Here is a 20,693-nt window from a genome sequence, read left to right on the forward strand (position 1 = left end):
CAACATTTGAAACTCGTTTCATACCAAAAGTAACCTGCACCGTGTTGTCTGTCCTTGCTTTGCGGTGTATTTTTCGTTAGAATGTGACGCCATTGCTTGTCGGACATAGCAACAGTAACTAGGGGGCGGGTCTTAGCAAACGTGCTTCTTTCAAGTCACTTACTGATGTTTGAAGTGAATACCGCGTGCGCGTGGCGGCTTCGTAAAATGACCCTTCCAGAACGGATTCGGTTGCCCATTTTGGTTTGAAACGAGCTTGAATGCCACCTGAAATTCTATTTTGGAATCTAAGCGTGCAGTCCTGGGGATACTCCAGCAGCAGGTTTGGAGAATATTCGCTATTAACTCGTTATGGGCATGTTTCGATTTAAAAAAAAAAAAAAAAAACAACAGGCTACAATCCAGTAAAATGTCGCACATAAAACATCCTTGCCATTGTCAGGTCAAGTCAAGCACATTACATTGTGGGATACAGTTTTGTAAAATGTAAACAAATCTATTAGGTCTTTAAGACTTAACGTCACTGTAATGTGCAGAAATAATACCAGTGTTGAATGCTGTTCAGAGCAGAACCACTTTCAGCATCTTATTCTTTACACAACAGCGCCTCCATGTGGCTGATTAAACACTTACAAAAAATGAGTGAAAAAGAGAGGAAATGAAGATAGCCAATACAATACATACTCCTCTTTATTCATGAAACATTAGTGTAAGAAATCATGTGGCGTACAAGTAGTGGTTATAATTTTGTACATGCCAGTACCTTTAACATAAGGCTAAAGGAAAAATGCTCTCTTTTACAGCTTTTCACATTCTACAATAATACGAAAACTACAAATCCACATTATCCCAACATATGGCACCAAATCTATACAAACACAAACAATATATCCAGTTAATTTAAACATTAGTGATCAAAGTAAGGATGACATTCGATTTCAAACGTCTTCACAAAACGTCACTCGTTAAATTCTGTTTTGATTACAGCCTGTTTCAGTACGGAGCTAAAAATTCCTAGAAACGGCCGGTCAAGATCCAGCATTATGATCTCACTTATCATTTCACTTGTTTAGATACAGAGAAAAATGATCCTTGCCTTGTCATGGTATATTTACAAAGGTCAGCGGAATAAACTACTCCAGTTTTCAAATAGCTGATGTACCAGGAATGAACTACAATGTAAAACATTTACAAGAAACCACACATAGCAAACCAAATCTGAACTCAGAAACGAGTTTTTCTTCTTTCGTAAGTGTTTTCTCTCTGTGAGTCTTTTGATTATAGAGTTAACAGAGGTCAGGACTCGCGCTCAAGAAACAGTCAACGGATTGAGTGCACTTCAGCTCAACGGCCTGCAGGGGGCAGTGCGCTTCAACAATGTTTGATTCACATTCCTAGAGTTCAGGTCGTTTCAATTTCGTGAATCAGTAGAACTTTCAACATTTGTATACTTTGAAATTAAGAGGTTAATCACCTGAAAACATGTCCTGGTCACATTAAACCCATTTTTTTTTTCACTTTTAACATTCCTAGACAATTTTTTGCACAATTCCCAATATTCTCAATTATTAAAGCTGGCATAAACAATACGGCTTAAAATAATATCATTGCTCAGAATGTGTGAAGGAGATGTGCATAATTGTCTTAAAACCTAACCCTAATGGTCTCAAATGCCTCACTACTTTTTTTAGTGTGGGGTAAAATATGACCCAGACATGTTCTTCAAAGGTTTAATGAAAACACACTTTTATAATTGTTGTGATTGAAAACTGATCAACTTAACGGATGCTTGACTATTTAAAAAAACTTAATTAGAGAGCTCTATAACTCAACTAGTGGTAAGCAATGTTAAAGGTTTGTGCCACATGATTAAATCATAACTAAACCATCCACATTAGACAGAAGGGGGAAAAATGTCAGAAAGAAGCTCAAGGTCACTGAAATGTACCTGTTCCTTTAACAGAACTCTGCCAAGAACCCTTTGTAGTTCTAGAATGCCCTCAAAGTTCAGAGCGTCACATGACAGACCAGCATCTGCATGTTCCCAGTATGCAAACTCAAGGTAAATGCTCCGATTCAGTTCTGTAAACTCATCAAAAACCAAAAACAAATAAATCCAACCCACATCTCAGCCTGTGCTGCTGTTGGATTAGTCTATGTTGTTTTCAGAGGCGATTTCACTGGGTCCATAAGTCCTTAAAAACTTCTGCTGAAGATCGTCCAGTTCAGCAGGCAGAGGGATATTCAACTCCTGATTCAGAGCTAATGCCTCAAAACAGTCCTCCAGCTTCTGAAAAGCAGGCCTGAAGAAGACAGGAAGAGGAAAGAGGTAAGAACACATATTTAGATACACTACTGTTCAAAAGTTTGGGGTCTGTATGGTTTTTAAAAGAAGTATTTTATGCTCACAAAAGCAGCATTAAATTGATCAAAAATTAAAAGCTCTAATATTATGAAATACCTTTACAATTCAAAATAATTGTTCATTTTAAAATGTTATTTATTCCTGAAATATTTTTACACTTTTAATCAATTTAATGCATCATTGCTGAATAAAATTATTCTTCATGAAAAACTGAAAATCCTAGTTCAGGGTTTAAACCTGAATCTTTCACAAGCGCGGATCATTAAAGGGGGGGTGTGAAATGCTATTTCATGCATACTGAGTTTTTTACACTGTTAAAGAGTTGGATTCCCATGCAAAACATTGACAAAGTTTCAAAAATTAAGTTGTACGTTTGAAGGAGTATTTCTGTTCCAAAAATACCTCTTCCGCTTTGTCACAAGTTTCGGAAAGTTTTTTTCGAGTATGGCTCTGTGTGACGTTAGATGGAGCGGAATTTCCTTATATGGGTCCTAAGGACACTTCTGCTGGAAGAGCGCGCGCTCCCGTATAGCAGAGCACTGAGAGCACAACAGACTTCACTGATCAGAGCGAGAGCGTCGAGAAAAGTCACAAAAGGAGTGTGTTTTTGGTTGCCAGGGCAAGACAACCCTGCACAGATTACCAAAAAAAAAAAAAAACAGCATTAAGGGACCAGTGGATGGAGTTTATTTTTACAGAGCATCAACGGAGTTGTGCAAGTGTTTGTGTTTGTTCCCTGCATTTCGAAGATGCTTGTTTTACAAACAAGGCCCAGTTTGACGACGGATTTGCACATCGTTTATTTCTTAAGGGTAATTCAGTCCCAACGAAAAAGGGTCACGATCGTGTGTTGGAACCGCAGGCGGTGAGTAAAACTGCTTCAAATATCTCTGTGTTGTTAACTTAGCTATCAGCGCGTAAGCACATCAAGTAAACAACATGCGATGTTGTCATCAAACTGCACTTTCCACATGTACAGCTTAAAAAAAAAAAAAAGACGACAAAGTGGAACTTAGTCATTTTCCAAAACCACTAAGCAAATATATACAGTTTCAGTACATACCACATAGAGACGTTGTTGCTGATGCTGCTCTTGTTACATTTCAGCCTCTGGATCTGATTCTGGATCATAAATATACGCTGAATCTGACTGTTAGCCATGGTTTGTTTTGGTTGGTTTTGTCCTCACGGTAATGTCACAGCTTCCAAACGCTCTCAACGCAAAAGCCTACTGGCGCTCGTGATTATTTAGATCCACCCACATGTCACGCCTCCAGCCGGTCATGTTATTCCGGGAAAAATTGGTACAGACTATCTTTCTCTTATAAATATAATAAAACTAAAGACTTTTTGGAGTTATGAAGGATGCAGTGCTACTCTATAGGTACTCAAGATTAACAGGATATTGAGTGAAAACGAGCATTTCACCCCCCCTTTAAACATAATGCCACACCATCCAAAGGAAATGATCATATCAATTATCGATTCATGACAAAACAGGGGCACTTACCGGTTGTCAGGGGTGAGATCACAACAAGCCACAGCCAATGCAAAGAAAGCTGGAGGACAGTGTTCAGGAAGAAATTTCTCAATGAATTTTCTCACATTGAGCCCAAAGTCCAGCGTTCTCGGGAGACACTCGGGATCTGCATAAACCTGACCGATAATCTAAACCAGAATGAGAGTGAGATAAAAAATATAGCAGTTAGACTCAAACCAGTCAAGCTCAACGTTTGCATTCGATATTCTTATGCAAGCGCTTCCATAATATGCTGTCCTCATAAAATCAGAGACTCTTACCTCACAAAGCACAATGCCAAAGGAGAAATTATCCACCTTCTCATCGTAGCGTTTACCTGTTTACACACAGATAAAAGACATCTATAAAAAAACTGCACCAGTTACCTGGAGAAACATACACACACAAAACAACCTGAGCACAATATTCTCCGAAAGTAGTCAAGGTGATTTATTCATATATAGTTTAACTGTTAGATCAAATTAAGGCTGCAGCATGTGTATGTTTCTGTGATTAGCAGATTGCCATTAATATTTAAAGAAGCAAGCATCGTTTAATTAATGCATGACATTTCATGACTGCATTGGTGTTACTTTATCTTGGGCACCACAATTCAGGGTTAAAAGTGGCACTACTAGCCCAATTTTAAAAGTTGTTGGCAGGATTTACGCTCTTCTCACCATTAAGCATTTCTGGGGCCATCCAGTATGGGTTCCCCACCACCGTGTAGCGTTTCTTACGGTCAATCCGTCTAAACTGTCTTTTCTTATTGGTTGGTTTGTCAGGGGCTGGCTGCTTGACCTTATCCTCCTTGATTAGACGAGATAGACCAAAATCTGCCACCACGACAGTGTTGTCCTGCAGGTGTAGAGCGAAAAAGAACACATGTGCAGAAATGTTCAGCATGACAGGGCTAGTTCTAGGATACAAATTTATGAGTTTAAAGGAAACTTAAAAACACACAAAATAAAAAAGAAAGAAATGCTAAGAAAAACATACAAATTCAAGTAGGGTGAAACAGAAAGATCTTAACACCAGAGGTCAATCCTAGCTTGTCTAAATGTTTAACTAAGCCCCAAAGGCATGCCGCTCGCTCTCCCAAAAAGGTTCTTTAAATAGTTTGTCATGAATGATTCACTGAGGTCAGTCAAGGTCAGACAGTATTTCCTGTCTTATCATCTTTCCACTAACTAAACAAGTGAGCAAACTATTAACCAAACAATCCTCGAGTGTGAACAAATCTTCACCCTTCACTTCGCTTTCTCTCTCCCGCTCAAGAGTTCTTACATAACTTGTTTTTGGGTGCTTGTCTACTTTAGCCGTTTTGTTTGTGCTGACACAAGCATGAAAACCTGCTTCTAGGCCCTGGGCTCTCCAAGCAAGGCCAAATAAGTGTAGGCTTCGATCGGAGTGAATATGTGGAATGGGTGAAACTCCTCCCTTACCAGTTTGACCAGGCAGTTGTGAGAGTTGAGATCTCGATGTATGATGCTCATTGAATGCAGATATGCCTGAAAGAATAAGAAAATCAAATCAGAGGAGACAGAAAAAGAGCTTGTGTCTGAGCAGAATGAGGAAAGACAGCACAACCTCCCAGTCAACCTCGCCACAACAAGAAGTACTAAGACAAAAACTAAAACTAGGCAACAAGACACAACAAAACCTCCTGCAAAAACAGGAAGTTGCTTGTCTGTCTTCTCGACTACTCAGACAATTCTGATCCAAGAGTGCATTAGACGTTGTACAACAATAGCTTATGTTGTTTTGCATAACTATAAGTGTGCTGACCCAGAAGCCCACTCACCATTCCAGATGCGATGCTTTTTGCAAAGCTCACTCGCTGTTCCCATGGGAATGAGTCCTGTAGGGACAGAGAGAGAGAGAGATGAATTGCTGGCCTAGTTTATAACCACACTATAATACAGCCCAGTGTGCCTGCACGCTATGCTGTCAGTGAATTAGAGAGGAAATCATTACATAATGGAAGCCACTTATTAGGCACATTACACACACATACAAACTTTTATAGAAAACATTATAGCACATTAGAGACACAATGACAGACTGTACAAGAGAGGTGTATCATCTGTTATCCTTATGTTTGGTTTGAAGCAAACCCAGTGGGTGATCTGGAAACACATTCTCACTAGAATCCCTCACCTGGAAACACTCCATACCTCCTTTATCTTTCATCCACCGCAACCACACAACTGCATTTTCTTCCTTGTTTATATTTTCCAGTCCCTATTCTCTTTCCCTCTCCCTTCCTCCTTACAAAGTTCATCTCAGGTGAACAGAGACGGTGACAGACTAAAACACTAACAGATGATATACAGCCCTTCCTAGAAGCAAGAGGAAAGGAAAAAAGGGATCTGGAAATCAGGACGCACCGTGTCTCGGATAAAATCCTTTAGAGTGCCTCCCTCAATGAACTCTGTTATCAGATTAAGCCGCTTGTCCTTGTACAAAACTCCAATGAACTTCAAAACGTGTGCGTGTTCAAGACTTCTCATCACTTTTACCTGGAAAAGAGCGAGAGAGAGAGAGAGAGTGAGGGAAAAATACTAATTGCTAAGATTCTTCAAATGATTCATACTAAATACAGTCTGGATAAATCTAAGACTCTTTTCCTTTGAAGAAAATCACAAATGCGACAGCAACACTGTATCCCGGCGCCACATGGATCTGTTTTATCTGCAGTTTAAATCAAACCCTGATACTGACCCTGAGCAGACAACAAAGGGATGGAAGGAATAAAAGTGGATATGGAGAGGAAAAAAGAAAAAAATTATGTGTAATCAGATGGACGTAAGAATACGAAAGAAAAGGATCTTCATACCTCCTGTAGGAACGTTTTCTGTGTCTCTTCATCACAGCGGATCAGCTCCTTCATGACCATCACCTCACCTGTGGCTTTATGGGTCACCTACAAAAAAAAAAAAATCAGTTTTAGGGTTGGAGCTTAAATTACTTCCAGTTCTTAAAAAATTTGAAACCAAATACTTTGCATAAACTTCATCCGCATTGTTGTGCCAACGGTGAATGGAACTACTATGACACCACTGAACTTATTCCAAGTAATGAAAAATGCTTTAACCAAGTTGCTCAACAATAGAATCATTAAGGAACCACAATTCATAACTGCGGAATCAGAATTCCTTATGATTCCATTACCAAAGGAAATACAGACGGGTCTTCCCACTATGAACTAAGCTTCAATGTATCAGAACAGCTCTTCTAGACATTGCAATACACACAAAATTAGGAATGTTGTTAAACATATGCAGACCTTGATGGCCTGTCCAAAAAAGCCTTTTCCGAGGATTTCTCCATGGATGAGGTCACAGGGACGGAAAATACGGTGGGAGGGGCTGGAGGGAGAACGGAGGGATTCAGAGCGCCCAATATCTCGAGCTAGAATCGGAGGGTCCTTAGGAGATGAAGAAACTGGAGACTTGCAGGTGCTGTTGCTACGTCTACAACACACCAGACAAAAGTTTAATTCTGTACAAACCCAAACAGCAATTGGATAAACAATTATGTAATGTATTTATCCACTTGGAATCAAAAAGGTTAATGAACTGTGTTCCAATTAGATAACATGGGTTACCTGAGGGTCCTCCTTTTTAACGTCCCATTGTCCACTGAGACACTTCGTTCGATCTCAGCATCCGATGAGGAGGACATACGCATGCGGGAGGCCGCGGGGACACCCAGGTGATTGCGGGAAGAGCCCAGACGGAGTCGGTCCAGACGCTGTCTGACTGGATCATATTCCATCAACAGCTGCAGTGTCTGACTGGTCCGATGGATCAGGTCCTCCACCTGAAACGACCAATCCAAATTCAGAAGGTCATATACACTCTGGTTGTTTTGATAAGGGTCACAAGAACAATTAAAAGCTAGAGGACAGCATTAAGTCATAAAAGTTGAGTATTGTGCATTAGTGCTGTTCACATAGATAACATTGATTTCCCTCCCAGTCAAAGCTGGTGCCACACAAAAGGTCTTTCTAAAGGTGCAAAAGATAAGCCCTCAAAATCAACACGGAATTTAAGATTATATAATACACAGGATCAGTGGAATACAACAAATCTAGACATGCAGCAACGAAGACTGCTTTTTGTAATTGTTATTAGGACTTTTCCAGGAATTTTCCATTTTTAGGATTACCCAACTTCAGTGAGTCCAAAAACCTCCTTGTACATGATTAAATTAGGAAACAAATCCATGACAACAGAGGTGAAGCAGTGAAATTCTGATATTTAAGAAGAAATGGTTGGAAAATGAAATCACATTTACAAATGCACGATAAGAATGCAAAGCATTTACATAGGAGTTGACAAGTCACTTTAGTACAAGAGTCTCCACACACAGACCTCCCAACATAGGTATGCATTCTCATGCATGACTACTTGCATTTAATTCTTAAGAAAACTAAATACTGCTTTTTCAACCTCAAAAAATATATCCAGTGCTTTGATCAAACAGATGCATGTCAATTTAGGATGAAGCTCCAAGTGTCATATGGATTATGATTTAAAAAACAAAAAAAACAAAGATCAAAGCCATATAACAAACAGCCTGTTTCTAGGGAGTAGTGTGACTTCAGTGCATGACCAGGTTAAAGTAATTACCATGGTATGAAAGGAGTGTCACTGTATGTGCTGGGACAAGCTATTGTATGAGTTTGTTCAAATGAAAAATTGCCATTCCTCTGTATTCTCACATTGCTTCAACAAGTTAACGTTGGCACGATTTCACCTCACCTCATAGCTAATAGCAGGCATGGTAGTGTTAAAAATGTAAAGTACCTCCTCCTCCATCAGAGCTGACACCGGGAGTCCATTGATCTCCAGGATTCGGTCCCCAACATGGATGGCGTTCCGAACCTCTGGACTAATATGCATCCCTCTGACCCTGTAAGGATAAGATTTTGGGAGATTTCCATTGTGAAAAGACAGGTTAAGAATGATAAGAGAAATCTCATATCTTTCTGTTATGACATCACATCCAAAGAACACAAAAAGAAAGTGGCAGTTTGCGCCCTCAGTCCAACATAAGCAATCGTATCACCACAGTTATGCAAAACATTCCATGTGTCTCTGGCATTGGGTGTGGTGGCATTGTGGTGAATCTTCGAGGTGATAAATAACTTCAGCAAGTCTCTATTATTCCAAATGTTTCTCAGTATACTCTGCTTTATCTGACTGCTTGGTTAACCAGGACTCAAACAAAGATCTCAAGCAAAATATTCGAGGGATGCATCAAATGTATTAAATGGTAATTCCACATCTCTACTTACTCTTTGACCTGGACACTGGCCGTGGCACTTGTGCAGTCTCTAATCACGCTGACAGAGAAACCTCTTTTACCATTGGTGGCAGAGGGCATGGACACCAGAGTCACTGTGTGAGGGAGCAGGTCTGATGGAGAGTCGGCCAAACCGCGCTTCTCCAACATCGGCGTCAGGACCACCTGCTTGTAGCATTTACCACTGCGTGAGAGAGAGAAGAGTTGAAGAGCTCACTTTAGGATCTGAACTTTCAGGACAAGACCTGACAAGAGCAAGTCACCTCAAGACATGTTCTGAAACCCTTGTTTTTTTTTTTTTGTTTTTTTAGTTTCTTTTAAAGAAACTATTAAATTTAGAGTTAAGCTTTCAAAAACAACTTTGCAATTCTGCAGTGGCATCCTATTGAACAACACACATGATACTAGAGATCATGGCTACAAGGATACTGAAGATAGTTAATTAAAATAAAAAGTCTAAAAACTGGAACATATACTTTTTGAGTAATCTGTCAGGACACCAGACACCCCTCATAAAACTGGGACATCTGGTCACCCTAGCTAAAATATGTGAAGTCAACACAGAGGACTCATCATTGCAGTTTGGAGCCAACATGTGTAAAGTTTCCACACCAGTACAGTCTACAATAAATACATGCACAGTTTGGAGGTGAAATGTGTGAAGTTGCTCACCAGTAGAGTTTGGTTCGTTCCACCAAGGCATAGGTATCCCGATCCTCAATCGCCACTCTGCAGCATAAACACACGAAGCATTCGGGGTGGTATTTATAGTCTCCTGCCACCTGAAACACACCAATGCCCAGTGTATATCAGAAAACTACTATAATGTCTCGCGGTTTCACTCTAAAAGTCCTCAAGGGATATCCCAAAAGATAATCCTCAGGGCCAGCAAAACCAGCTCTGACAGTGGTCCAGAAACACTGTTTCTAGGATATTCCTGTGCACTCTCTGCCAAGCCCAGATGTGGTGGATCATGACTCCATTGTGCTTCATCTGCTTTGTGTCGGTGTACTGTCTTTGCTCGGTCTGCGTTCTTTAATAGTGACGTGAGTGTGTGCGCAGTCTTTTTTTGTAACACCTGCAAGTGTCTGGGCCTGTCTGTTATCAGAAGAGACATAAGTCTGCCAGCCCCTTCCCCATAGCGGTGATCCCATGCCCTTGGACAACAAATAATGTGTGTCAATCTCTGTTTAACACCTCCAACCTCTATCAAATGCAGGCTCTCGCTTTGAGCTCCCTCCCATAAATCTTACAAGAAATATTTGGGGTAAAACTTTTTATTGTTTGGCCCCTTTTTACTTTTATTCTCTGATGTTTGACCCTGAAACATGTATAAACCCGCTGGAAAGAGTATCAAATATGTAACCACGCACAATTTAAATGACTGGAAATGCATTAATCATAAATATCCATTCACTAGTCATTAGCAAATACAGTTCCACAGAAATCAATTTCATAATTCAGACACCCACATATCTTTTAAACTTTATACCAAACTGATTTCATCCTCACTCCTTAGAAAATATATTACACACAGTTTGCCCACTCTGACTTACTCATATAAATTAAATATAAAAATAACTTCCAATCAACAATGGCTATGGAATAGAAATAAACTTTTGAATGGAAAATGATTTATCCAACAACCCTCTGGCCATTCCTTTCAATCTGGCTGAATGGAGAAAGTATGAGGTCACGCTGAGGTTTCATTTAATGTGAACCACAAAAGACAGATTAGCAATTATGTTTACTGAGCTGTGAATCAATGGTCCCAAGGTTTGACTAACCAAATTCTTGGGTAATTTCTGGGCTGGGGAAGCCCCACCTCCTCAAGCAGGATAAACCATTCAACAATCAAGAGATCAGAACATGTAGACAGGCAATTAGAGGATTTCATGCCTACTTGGTTTTGGTCTTAGTTATTCTAGAATAAAACAATGCAAATTAATACTATAACACTCAATAATAATAATTAAAAAGTATATAATAATAATAATAATATATTTTTTATAATGCATTGTACTGCATATAAGATAGCACCTGACCATATGGTAATCAGCAAAGCTGACAGGGCATGGGAAAGATGTATTTAATGTCTAGATTTAAAGTAAACCAAGTGTACATGTACAGTGCTTTGCTCAAGGGCAGTTAGTTGAACAGCTTGACCCTTGGTTCAACCTGTGAGTAAGCATGACATTTCAAATATTTTGAGCATACACAATTTAGAAAATGTCATAACTGTCTGTATGTTACAGCAGAGTGTGAATTTGCATGTGAGAAAGGCTGTTTCCCAGCATTACTTTTTAAAAGAGCCACCCCTCCCTGAGGACTGATTAACTGAACACAGAACAAAATAAAAAAAAAACTCTACATGAGAGTTTCTCACTTAACGTGACATGCTAAAAAAGCGGCAGCAGAACCATTGCAGCAGCTTTAGACATAAAAATGTAACTCCAAGATGAAGGAAAAAGGGGGTAGACTCAAGTGGACTGAACAGCAAATAACTTTAATCCAGCCAAAGAAAAGATTGTATAACCATTGATGGTCTATTAACAAACTCACAAACACATTCAAATAAGCCCTTTCTCCCTGCCTGTCTTTCAGAGGTTTTGACACCGTGCTGCTTGTGCTCCTGAGCCAACAAATGGCAACGCACCCTGACCAGAAATACTTGGCATCCGTCAAGCCAGGCCCAAACAGAAAAGGCCCATTATGAGTTTTGCTAGCTGGCAAATTCTCTGCTTTCTCGCACTTTTCTCTCTTAACCCATTTAAAGCAGTGATTTGTTTACATTAGAGACAGATTTGTAAGTCTCTCTCACACATCGATACGGCTTCCATTAGCGTCATAACTACAAAGCTCCTCATTGAAGCCCATGCAAAAGCATTCCAGACGCATGATGAAACAGCACACAACACTGAGGCCATTCCAGCCTTCAGATCAGTCACCCTGCTCACAGGAATGAGATCATTTATAATAGTCAGCAGTAACAGCTAGTCTGAAATCAAGACAAAGATATTATTCAAAGACAGCTATGATTCAAGTTTTACTTGACACACAAGAAAACTAATAAGTTATATATCCTAGAAGGAAAAGTAAGAAACACAAAGATGATATTTGAATAATACAGCTGTCCATATTAGTCAGTCTAGGATCAAATGTTTTTAAGCTCTGAAAGGACATAAGGCTAGAAATGAATCCATACAAATTAATTGAAATATTCAAGGCACAATCATGTTGTAAGAGGAACAGATCGATAATTTAAACCTTTATTCACTCACGAATCAAAACAGTGATCAGCACACACACGACAACTAAATCAAACATGGTGACACTCATGTGAGAACCAATGATGTTTGAAGTTTAAGGTTTTTGTTGTAGTCTGGATATTTCTTTGTATTGATTTCTTTCAAACTACTTTTATGTCCTTTTTGGAGCTTGTATTAAGTTCAATTGATTTTCATATGGATAAAATCAGCAGAAACATCTTTCGTGTTTTGCAAAACAACATGATGGTCAAGTTGGGGTGGATCATTCCATTAAGTCTGCAAAACAATCAATCACACATCAATTCAGCATGAGCTCATCTTTGGATAATCATAACTTACACCTTTGATACCATTCCGTGGTAGGGATGATGGAACAAATATAGCAGGGCTTTGGCCATTTGAGAGACAGCCGTAGGGAGATTTTTGACTCATAGGTTCGTAATGCTGATGTAAGGACTTCATAAGGAGAGATTTAAGCTTTGTGCCTTTCATATGCTTTCCCCCCACAAGCATCATTCAAATGTGATTCATTTGCTCACATTAAGAGTGGAAAAGTTGGAAAGTTTAAACCACCTTTTACCTTATCAGTGACCTCTGAAGATGTTGACTTTTGTCTGCTTTCATTAGACCTCTTGATTTAACCATGTAAATATTTACTGAATGAGACAATGGCATGTTATCTGAGCGGTTCTTGGGCATGTTAGCATTTGTCTTGTGAAATCTTCTTCTTAAGACCTTTCAACTGAAAGCTAGTTTCTTTAAAGTTTCTCTAAGTGATTTTTTTTTTCACATAGCTTCTCTTACCATAGCAGGTCCAGTCATAAGCAGCGAACAGCCATGGCACAACTCCCCAAACTTCTCGCAGTAGTGTTTGTGACAGAACAGCTTCCCCTCTTTCTCAAAGTACCAGTTTGTCAGGAGATCAAAGCACACGGAACACCTGGAGGAACAAGAGCGGAACAGTCTATAAGTGAAACATTCTGTTTGTAGACATTCCGTTCAGCAGCCCATCTCAAATCGGCTCTCCATGAAAGAGGAGAACCCTGAGTGACTGAGATCTTTAGCAATTGGGGATTATGGCTTTGTTGGGCCATAAACAGTCCCAAGGAATGTGACTGATTTAGGTATTTGACATGGTCACCACATCCCTGGAATTTCATGTTTGAAGTTTAAAAGAAATATTTCACCTAACAATCATTTACTTTCCATCATAACACAAACAAATGAAGAAATACTGAAGAATATCTTAGACACTATTCTGTTCTTCTTAGAGTAAAATCAACAACAGCAGCTATCAAATGAAAGGACTTCTCAGGGCTTTGAATATAGTGCACGGATCATACGAACTGTACATTTTTAATATCTCTCCTGTTATGTTTCACAGCCAAAACAATGTCATACAGGTTTGGAATGCCATAAGTAAAAACTTTTCCTTTAACATACACAAAACATTTGGGTTCAATAGATGGTCTACAAAAACAAAGTTAAAAAAGAAGTGATTAAATGTTTGTAAAAGTGGCTGAAGTGTTTCAGTCATACATCTGAAAATAACACAAAGTACACTAAGAATATCCTACTTTTAAGACCAATCTTCTTGGAATCTGAGGTAATGTTATACAGCAGTGGTCAATGGTGTCAAAGAAGACACATGCAGTACAGACAAAAATATCACTCGTGACCCAGACAAAGTCCAACTGGGCGATACACAAACGCTATAGTGGTTAAGGAATTTGGGACATAAGCCAAAACTAGTCATGAAACTCTCTCATACACACTCTCTCCTGTCAGCCACCCTACCTTCAATTGGAACCTGATGCTGGGACACAAGCTATGCCACTTTAAACTATTATCTCTTTCACATGAGGAAAAAATAAGCCTCATTAAAGACTTTGAACTGCAAAGCACTCGTACCTTGAGGCTTTTTTGGAACAATAAAGGATTGTTTGTCCAGGGGAGACAGGGAAGGATGCATGAAAAGTTCCTCTTTACATGCCATAGCTTGTTTTCCCAGACTAGAGGTGAAGAGGGGGGCAACTGGGACCTGCATCAAATGTGAAACACCTCAAGGGTACAAAACTTTAGCAGAACAAGTACAGCCGGCAAGTGGCAGTTCCATGACATGCTCATACAGTCACTGTATGTGTGCTGCTGCATTGATGATCCCAAAACAACACTGCATTAATAGAAGGACATAAATAACCACATATAAATAATCATATTTATATTATTACATTTATTATTACATAAGTTACTATTTTCCTATAATTACCATATTATACTTATATATAATTGTATTGTGCCAAAAAGCACATTTTAAATTAATCTTAAAGTTCTGCAAATGTTGGAAATTAACTCATGTCAGGAAAGGAGGTAGACAGCCACCAACTCTAAACTAAAGGAAAGTTCAAGCATCCCAGCAGGAAATCGTCTTCAGGCCATATTCCAGAAGTACAATGATCTTTATTCCCACAATAAGGAAAAGGCGAGTACTCTCCAGTGCTGAAGGGATTAACTATTAATCTTTTAAAATACCCTATTAAAATTGATTTGGCACACAGGGTGAATGGCTCAGTGTGTGGTATGAATGAAGATTTCTAAGGGTTTACTAACTTAAGTAAAAGCAAGTTGACGTAGTTTTTATTTCCACAATTTTAGAACTCTGTCGTTCACATTTAGTGCAGAGTTTTTAGCATCTAAATCAAGGCCAATCACTTGAAAACCAACTCACTGTGCCAAGTGCCAAAAGGAAGCATCTGGCATGCAATGTTCTGCTATAGGCTGTGCTCTCTGGTACACCATGTACCAGAAAAAAAGAAATAAAGGGGAAAAAATGGGTTAAAAAAAAAAATCAACTCAATGGAATGAACGTGGAGAGGATGTGGAAAGCAACATGGTACATAGACGTTCTGATAATGATCACATTAGTGTGAGAAGGGAAGGCCACCAAACCCTCAAGCCTGTAGACAGAATGGCTAGATTTTGGTCACATGCCCAGTTGTTGCCTTTGTTTGGAAGAATGTTGACAAGCTCTGTTTCTAGAAGGAGACACAATAACCCAGTCACCCACGTAGAGTGGGCATAACCTCGTCATCCAATTTAGGGATAACATTGAGGTAAAACCTGCTCACAAGTTGGGTAACCTGTGTTCCGACAGTGATATCATAGCAGATGAAAAGGTTTGTGAATCATTCATGGCTAACATCTGTATGGGCATTGCAAAGACTTAGCAGGTGTGCACACATGACATAAACGTTCACCTGTGCACCACATGCGACTGGTACATTTTGGTGGTTATTTTAAATTAAAAAATCTGACGTGTTCTAAATGTAGAACACCCATGCATGGCACTGGGATAAGTTAAACATTTTTATGTTGTAATCTAAATGCTGTAAGGGGATCGCAACATTGTAATATGTAAACTAGGTGACCGCAAACACAATCTGGAAGTATATATTCAACAATACTAATTAAACAACTGATACCTATGGAAGCCTGTTTCTGCCACTGAATAAATATTTTTTTAAAAGGTAATCGCAACTTTTTTCTCAGAATTGTGGGATGTAAACTCGCAATTGCAAGTTATAAAGTCACTACTGCATGACATAAATTCACAATTGTTGGGAAAAAGAAACAAGAAAAAAAAGAAATAGAAAAATAGAAAGAAAGAAGGAAAAATAGAAAGAAAGAAAGAAAGATTGCAATTCTGAGAAATAAAGCTTTCAACTCTGAGAACATATTTTTCTCCCCATCAGAATTGGACTTTATAATGGCAACTGCTAGTTTATATTCCCCTATTCTAAGAAGAAAAAAAAAATCGCAATTACCTTTATTTTTATTCAGTGGCAGAAACGGGCTTCCATAGGTATCAGCTGTTTAAAGGTACAGGTTGTAGGACCTGCCACGAGAGGGCACACTACCAAAACAATAAGAAACGCATGGATTGATGATGCTGAGGAGGAGCGTGGAATGATGGGATGTGTTGCCTTCTACCCATCTGCTGATGGCCATCAATCAGACAGAGAGATAAATCATGGATTTAACACGAGTTCATGAGTAGATTATTATAATAACATATGTTTTCTGTAAAGATACGAATCAAAACAACTCACCAGTCGAGTAAAACACTTTTTTTTTCAGTGGCAAATAATAGGGCTCCATAAATACCAATAATAAAAAACAAAACAGCCACTACACCATTGAAATGATTGCTGTAGAGAATGAAGCCACTGGAAGACGTATGACAGATGAGAACAACTGATGTCTATTGGGACATTTAAATAATTATCACAATGACTTTGAGTACTGCCATTGTAAACAACTCTCACGCTGAACCTCTGTAACGCCTATGACCAGGTATCTCAAGAATACTTTGTCTTTCAATTCTGCACAGAGGAGTCAACACCTATTCTCTTTTCTGTTCCAGCTTACGCCCAAAGGAAAAACAACAGGCTTCAGGTAAAATAAAAGAAATTATTCAAACCTTGACATGCACTCCAAGACAAACAGTACAGATAGAGAACAAACATTCCTTTACTTCCTTCATTCCATTAGCATTCACATTAACAAAGAAACATTCTGGTGCTCACAACTGGTATTGAGACCTCCTAAACCCTGCAGGTACCCCATCATGTCTGTTAACTCACAGAACTAAATCAGAAGGATCAAAAGAATTAAAGCAAGCGGACATATAAACTCATATAATACAAATAATCAACTTAAATTCCTCAAATCCTAAAATAAATAAAAATACTCCATGCTTGTAAAAGAAGTTGAAAAAATTCCTTGTGTTTAAATATAGCAGTTTTCTATTCTTGGACTCGTAAAGTTAACAAGCTCGATCAATACCATAAAAGAAAAAACACTATCTGAAGGTATTTTCATATAAACAAAATAAAGGAAGCTAAAAAATAACAACAACAAACAACAAAAGTGGTGTTCTAAAGATGGTATTTTAAACTTAAATTGTCTAATTGTACATTTTAATTTTAAAGAAGTTCATTTGAAAATTCAGATCCAGGACGCATAAAGACATTTCAGCCCCTCCTATAGTTATAGTTAGAACAGTCATTAAAGCATAAAAGTTCAGTCTGTCCTTCCAAATCACAAAAGCGGCATTAGTTGGACATTTGACAAAAACAGCTCGACAGCAAAGGAAAAAATATAGTTTTGTATTTGTCTGGAGGAGCTATGAGCCAATGTCTGGGAATGTGACAGCTAACCAGAGAGGAGACCCTACCTTCACTGCAACCAAACACTTAGAGGAAAACAGGGAATGCCTGCCATAACAAATGAGGGATTCCACAGAGGAACAAAGAGTCAATCAATTAAACTAACAATAAAAAGCAGAAAGAATCAAGCACCAAGATATGGCAATTAACCTTGTGATGGTTTCAAGCCAGAGACGACAAGCTTATATATGATCTAAGTGGGAAGCTCAAACTTACAGATCATATCCAAACAAAAACATATAAATCAACAGAGTAAATAATAATAAAAAAAAGCTGTATGCATGTTCCAGAATCCAGATTGCATGAAATGTTGTGGGATCTGGAGAAATTTCTGCTCTCATTAAGGAACACAGCATTTGAGGACTCTAAGATTCCAGAACATGACTGATTTCATCAAGATGAACAAACTGTTCCATAAACTTGGGTTATTTGGGATATGGACTTTTGGAATTGGGTTTTCACCCATGAATGTCATTTAAACAAAAAACAGTCTTGCAAATCAGTTTCTGGAAGTCCAAAGGTCTGACCGAGTAAAAGTCAATCCTCCAAAAGCTATGCTTCAATTCATTGAAATACTTAATAAGAAACAATGTATAAAATGCTAAGAATAGTCCTTATACGAAACGCTTCCTGGGGTCATTTATGTTAACTGATGTCCTTTATTAAACAATGGTCACTGGTAAAAAAAAACTAAATAATTGCAAGTTATTTCTGCATTTAGAAATATTGACAGTAATGACTCTAGCAGGCTGTTTTTAAACCAGGGATGTTGATGACACATTAATTTAGCAAAGAAATGCCAAAATAGACCTTTTAAGAGTTTTTAAATCATTAGCTTTTTCTTAAAAAAGGACCTTTACCCTGGCACATGCAGTTCTTGATAGTTAACCACCGATAAGCTGCCTTGAGACAGTCTGAAAAAGTGTTTTTTTTCATGGCCATATTACCACTTCTCATCATCCATAGTATTTTTCTTACAAAAACAAAACAACCAAGCCCTTATAGATGAAGCTTCTAGGAATTCCTAATAGCTGACAAACATTAAACGAAGCAGCCTGTAATACCTACATGTAGGTGTGAGAGAAAACAATGCTTTCATTTGAATGCAACACTATGCATTTTTTCTCTCAAAAGGAAAGATAAAGCATTCCTCTTTGTCTCAGTTGCTGGTGAACTTCACCACCTTCCTTTCTCAGTAATTCCATATAGTTGTGTACAAAGCTTAGTAAATAAAACAATTCTCTGGCTAAAAATCTGCTGGTCTACAGCCTGGTAAACCTGGTGCTCAGCTGGACATCGATCCTCAGAATTCCTCTTAACCAGCCAACAGACAAGCCTGGGAGACCAATTAAGATAAGCGAACCATGTTAGGACAGGTTTGAGGTGCATTTTAACAGGGTTCAGGTTTAAAAAGAAGATGGCAATTCCAAGAAAAGCAATCAAACACGTTTTTTGTTTATTTCACCCCATTCCTGGCCAGTCTGGCTCAGTTTAAAGAGAAATCAAGCTAGGACCCACTGAAAGCAAGAGTTGTGCCAGGCGTCTTGAAGAACCTTCACATGAAAGGTGTCCAGAATCCTCCCGCCACAGCCCGTGCACGCGCTCTCCGTCACATCTGTCAATCAAAAATCAGAGGGACGCTCAGAACGGTTTGTTTTCATGGGAAGCCACAGACATTTAACTTTTAATTAGACATATTTTGGTTTTAAACATCCAAGCACTGGCTGAAGTTGAACATTACATAATCTCGCGCTGCTGTGACTTTACATTGAGTCAATATGGACATTTAAACCATTTAAACCTCATCATTGGATTTTATATAACTAACGTTAACTCTGCTTTAAAAATCTATCTCCAGAACTTTTTACAATGAAAAACAGGTTACAGCTGCGGTCCTTTTTAGCGGTTTATTTATTTGTTCTTTGATTAAAATCCTGTAAAAAACACTTCTAAACGATTATCAAAGAAAACCTGAGATTAATTAGAAACAAACGAAAAATATTCAAGTTCAGTTAACATGAATAACATTGTTGTTTATCGGGGAAACGTCAAATGCACATTCTAAAAAAAAACACGAGCTATCTTGCTTTGTCTTTCTGTTGCATCTGATTTTAAAACATTTGAGTAATTTAAATATCTCGTGTCTATAGACTGTGATAGATTTAACAGAAATAACTCGTAAGTTTTAAAGGAGCTCAAGTAAACATTTAACGTGACGTTACTGGACAAAGCGTAAAAATCGTTCGCGCGATCCTCACCTTCTCGTTCGTCCATGTCCTCTCCGATCTGATTTAATTACATTTGTTCAAGCTCACATGCTGGTCCAGAGAAGTCTGAAGTTCACACGCTGTAGTAAATGAGTAGAGTAAATCCAGCTGAAAACTGAGGGAGAAACAACGTTTCGTCCAGTTTCCTAGCAAGTTCAAAGTTTCTCGTCGGTCTCCCCGTCCGACCAGACGACGTCATAACATAGAAATGTACGGAGACCGGAAGGGACCAAAAACAGCATCACCTGAAACAGGAGCGTTTAGAGCAGACCGCGCTACAAACCCGGACCGCAGCGACATCTGTCGACGAAACGCTTTGTGTACGATGACGAAACCAACAGACACTCTTTAAAAGAATTGTTTCTTCGCCAACAATTTAAAGTTAATATGATCTAAAATATAAACTGTGGCAAAAAATGTATCTGGACACCCCCTTATAATTAACAGGATTGTATATTTCACTAATATCTAGTACAGATCTTGATATTACAGTGGCACTTTTGGTCAGTTTTTTTACTTTGTGGCAGCATTTAAGAAGTGTCCTTCTCTATTCTAGCATGACATCCATTATACACTTAGCAAAACAGTCAGCTGTACTAAATGACTGGTTTCCACTGACTTAAAGGTCTTTTATGACCTTATTCATTAATCTCAAAGCAGAACAATAGTAGAGTTGTTAGGACATATCTGCTGTTGAAAAAGATAGTTTATGTTTTAGATGTATGATTGTTT

The 20,693-nt window shown here is 38.6% G+C and overlaps 1 protein-coding gene across 1 annotated transcript; it reads right to left on the bottom strand.

Moving 5' to 3' along the window:
- Nucleotides 1-672: 672 nt before the first annotated feature.
- On the bottom strand, nt 673-20,191 carry LOC113048881 (LIM domain kinase 2-like). The gene is made up of 16 exons (XM_026210837.1): nt 19,953-20,191; nt 19,213-19,309; nt 13,271-13,406; nt 9,870-9,979; nt 9,190-9,381; nt 8,699-8,804; nt 7,495-7,709; nt 7,174-7,360; nt 6,724-6,810; nt 6,275-6,406; nt 5,689-5,745; nt 5,330-5,395; nt 4,565-4,742; nt 4,166-4,221; nt 3,876-4,033; nt 673-2,303 (listed from the first exon to the last, which is right to left on the bottom strand). Exons 1-16 carry the CDS (start codon nt 19,966-19,968, stop codon nt 2,150-2,152), a joined length of 1,947 nt encoding a protein of 648 aa, XP_026066622.1. The 5' UTR covers nt 19,969-20,191; the 3' UTR covers nt 673-2,149.
- Between the last annotated feature and the right edge of the window lie 502 nt (nt 20,192-20,693).

This window comes from Carassius auratus, chromosome 30, assembly GCF_003368295.1.
Source record: "Carassius auratus strain Wakin chromosome 30, ASM336829v1, whole genome shotgun sequence".
Taxonomy (NCBI): domain Eukaryota; kingdom Metazoa; phylum Chordata; class Actinopteri; order Cypriniformes; family Cyprinidae; genus Carassius; species Carassius auratus.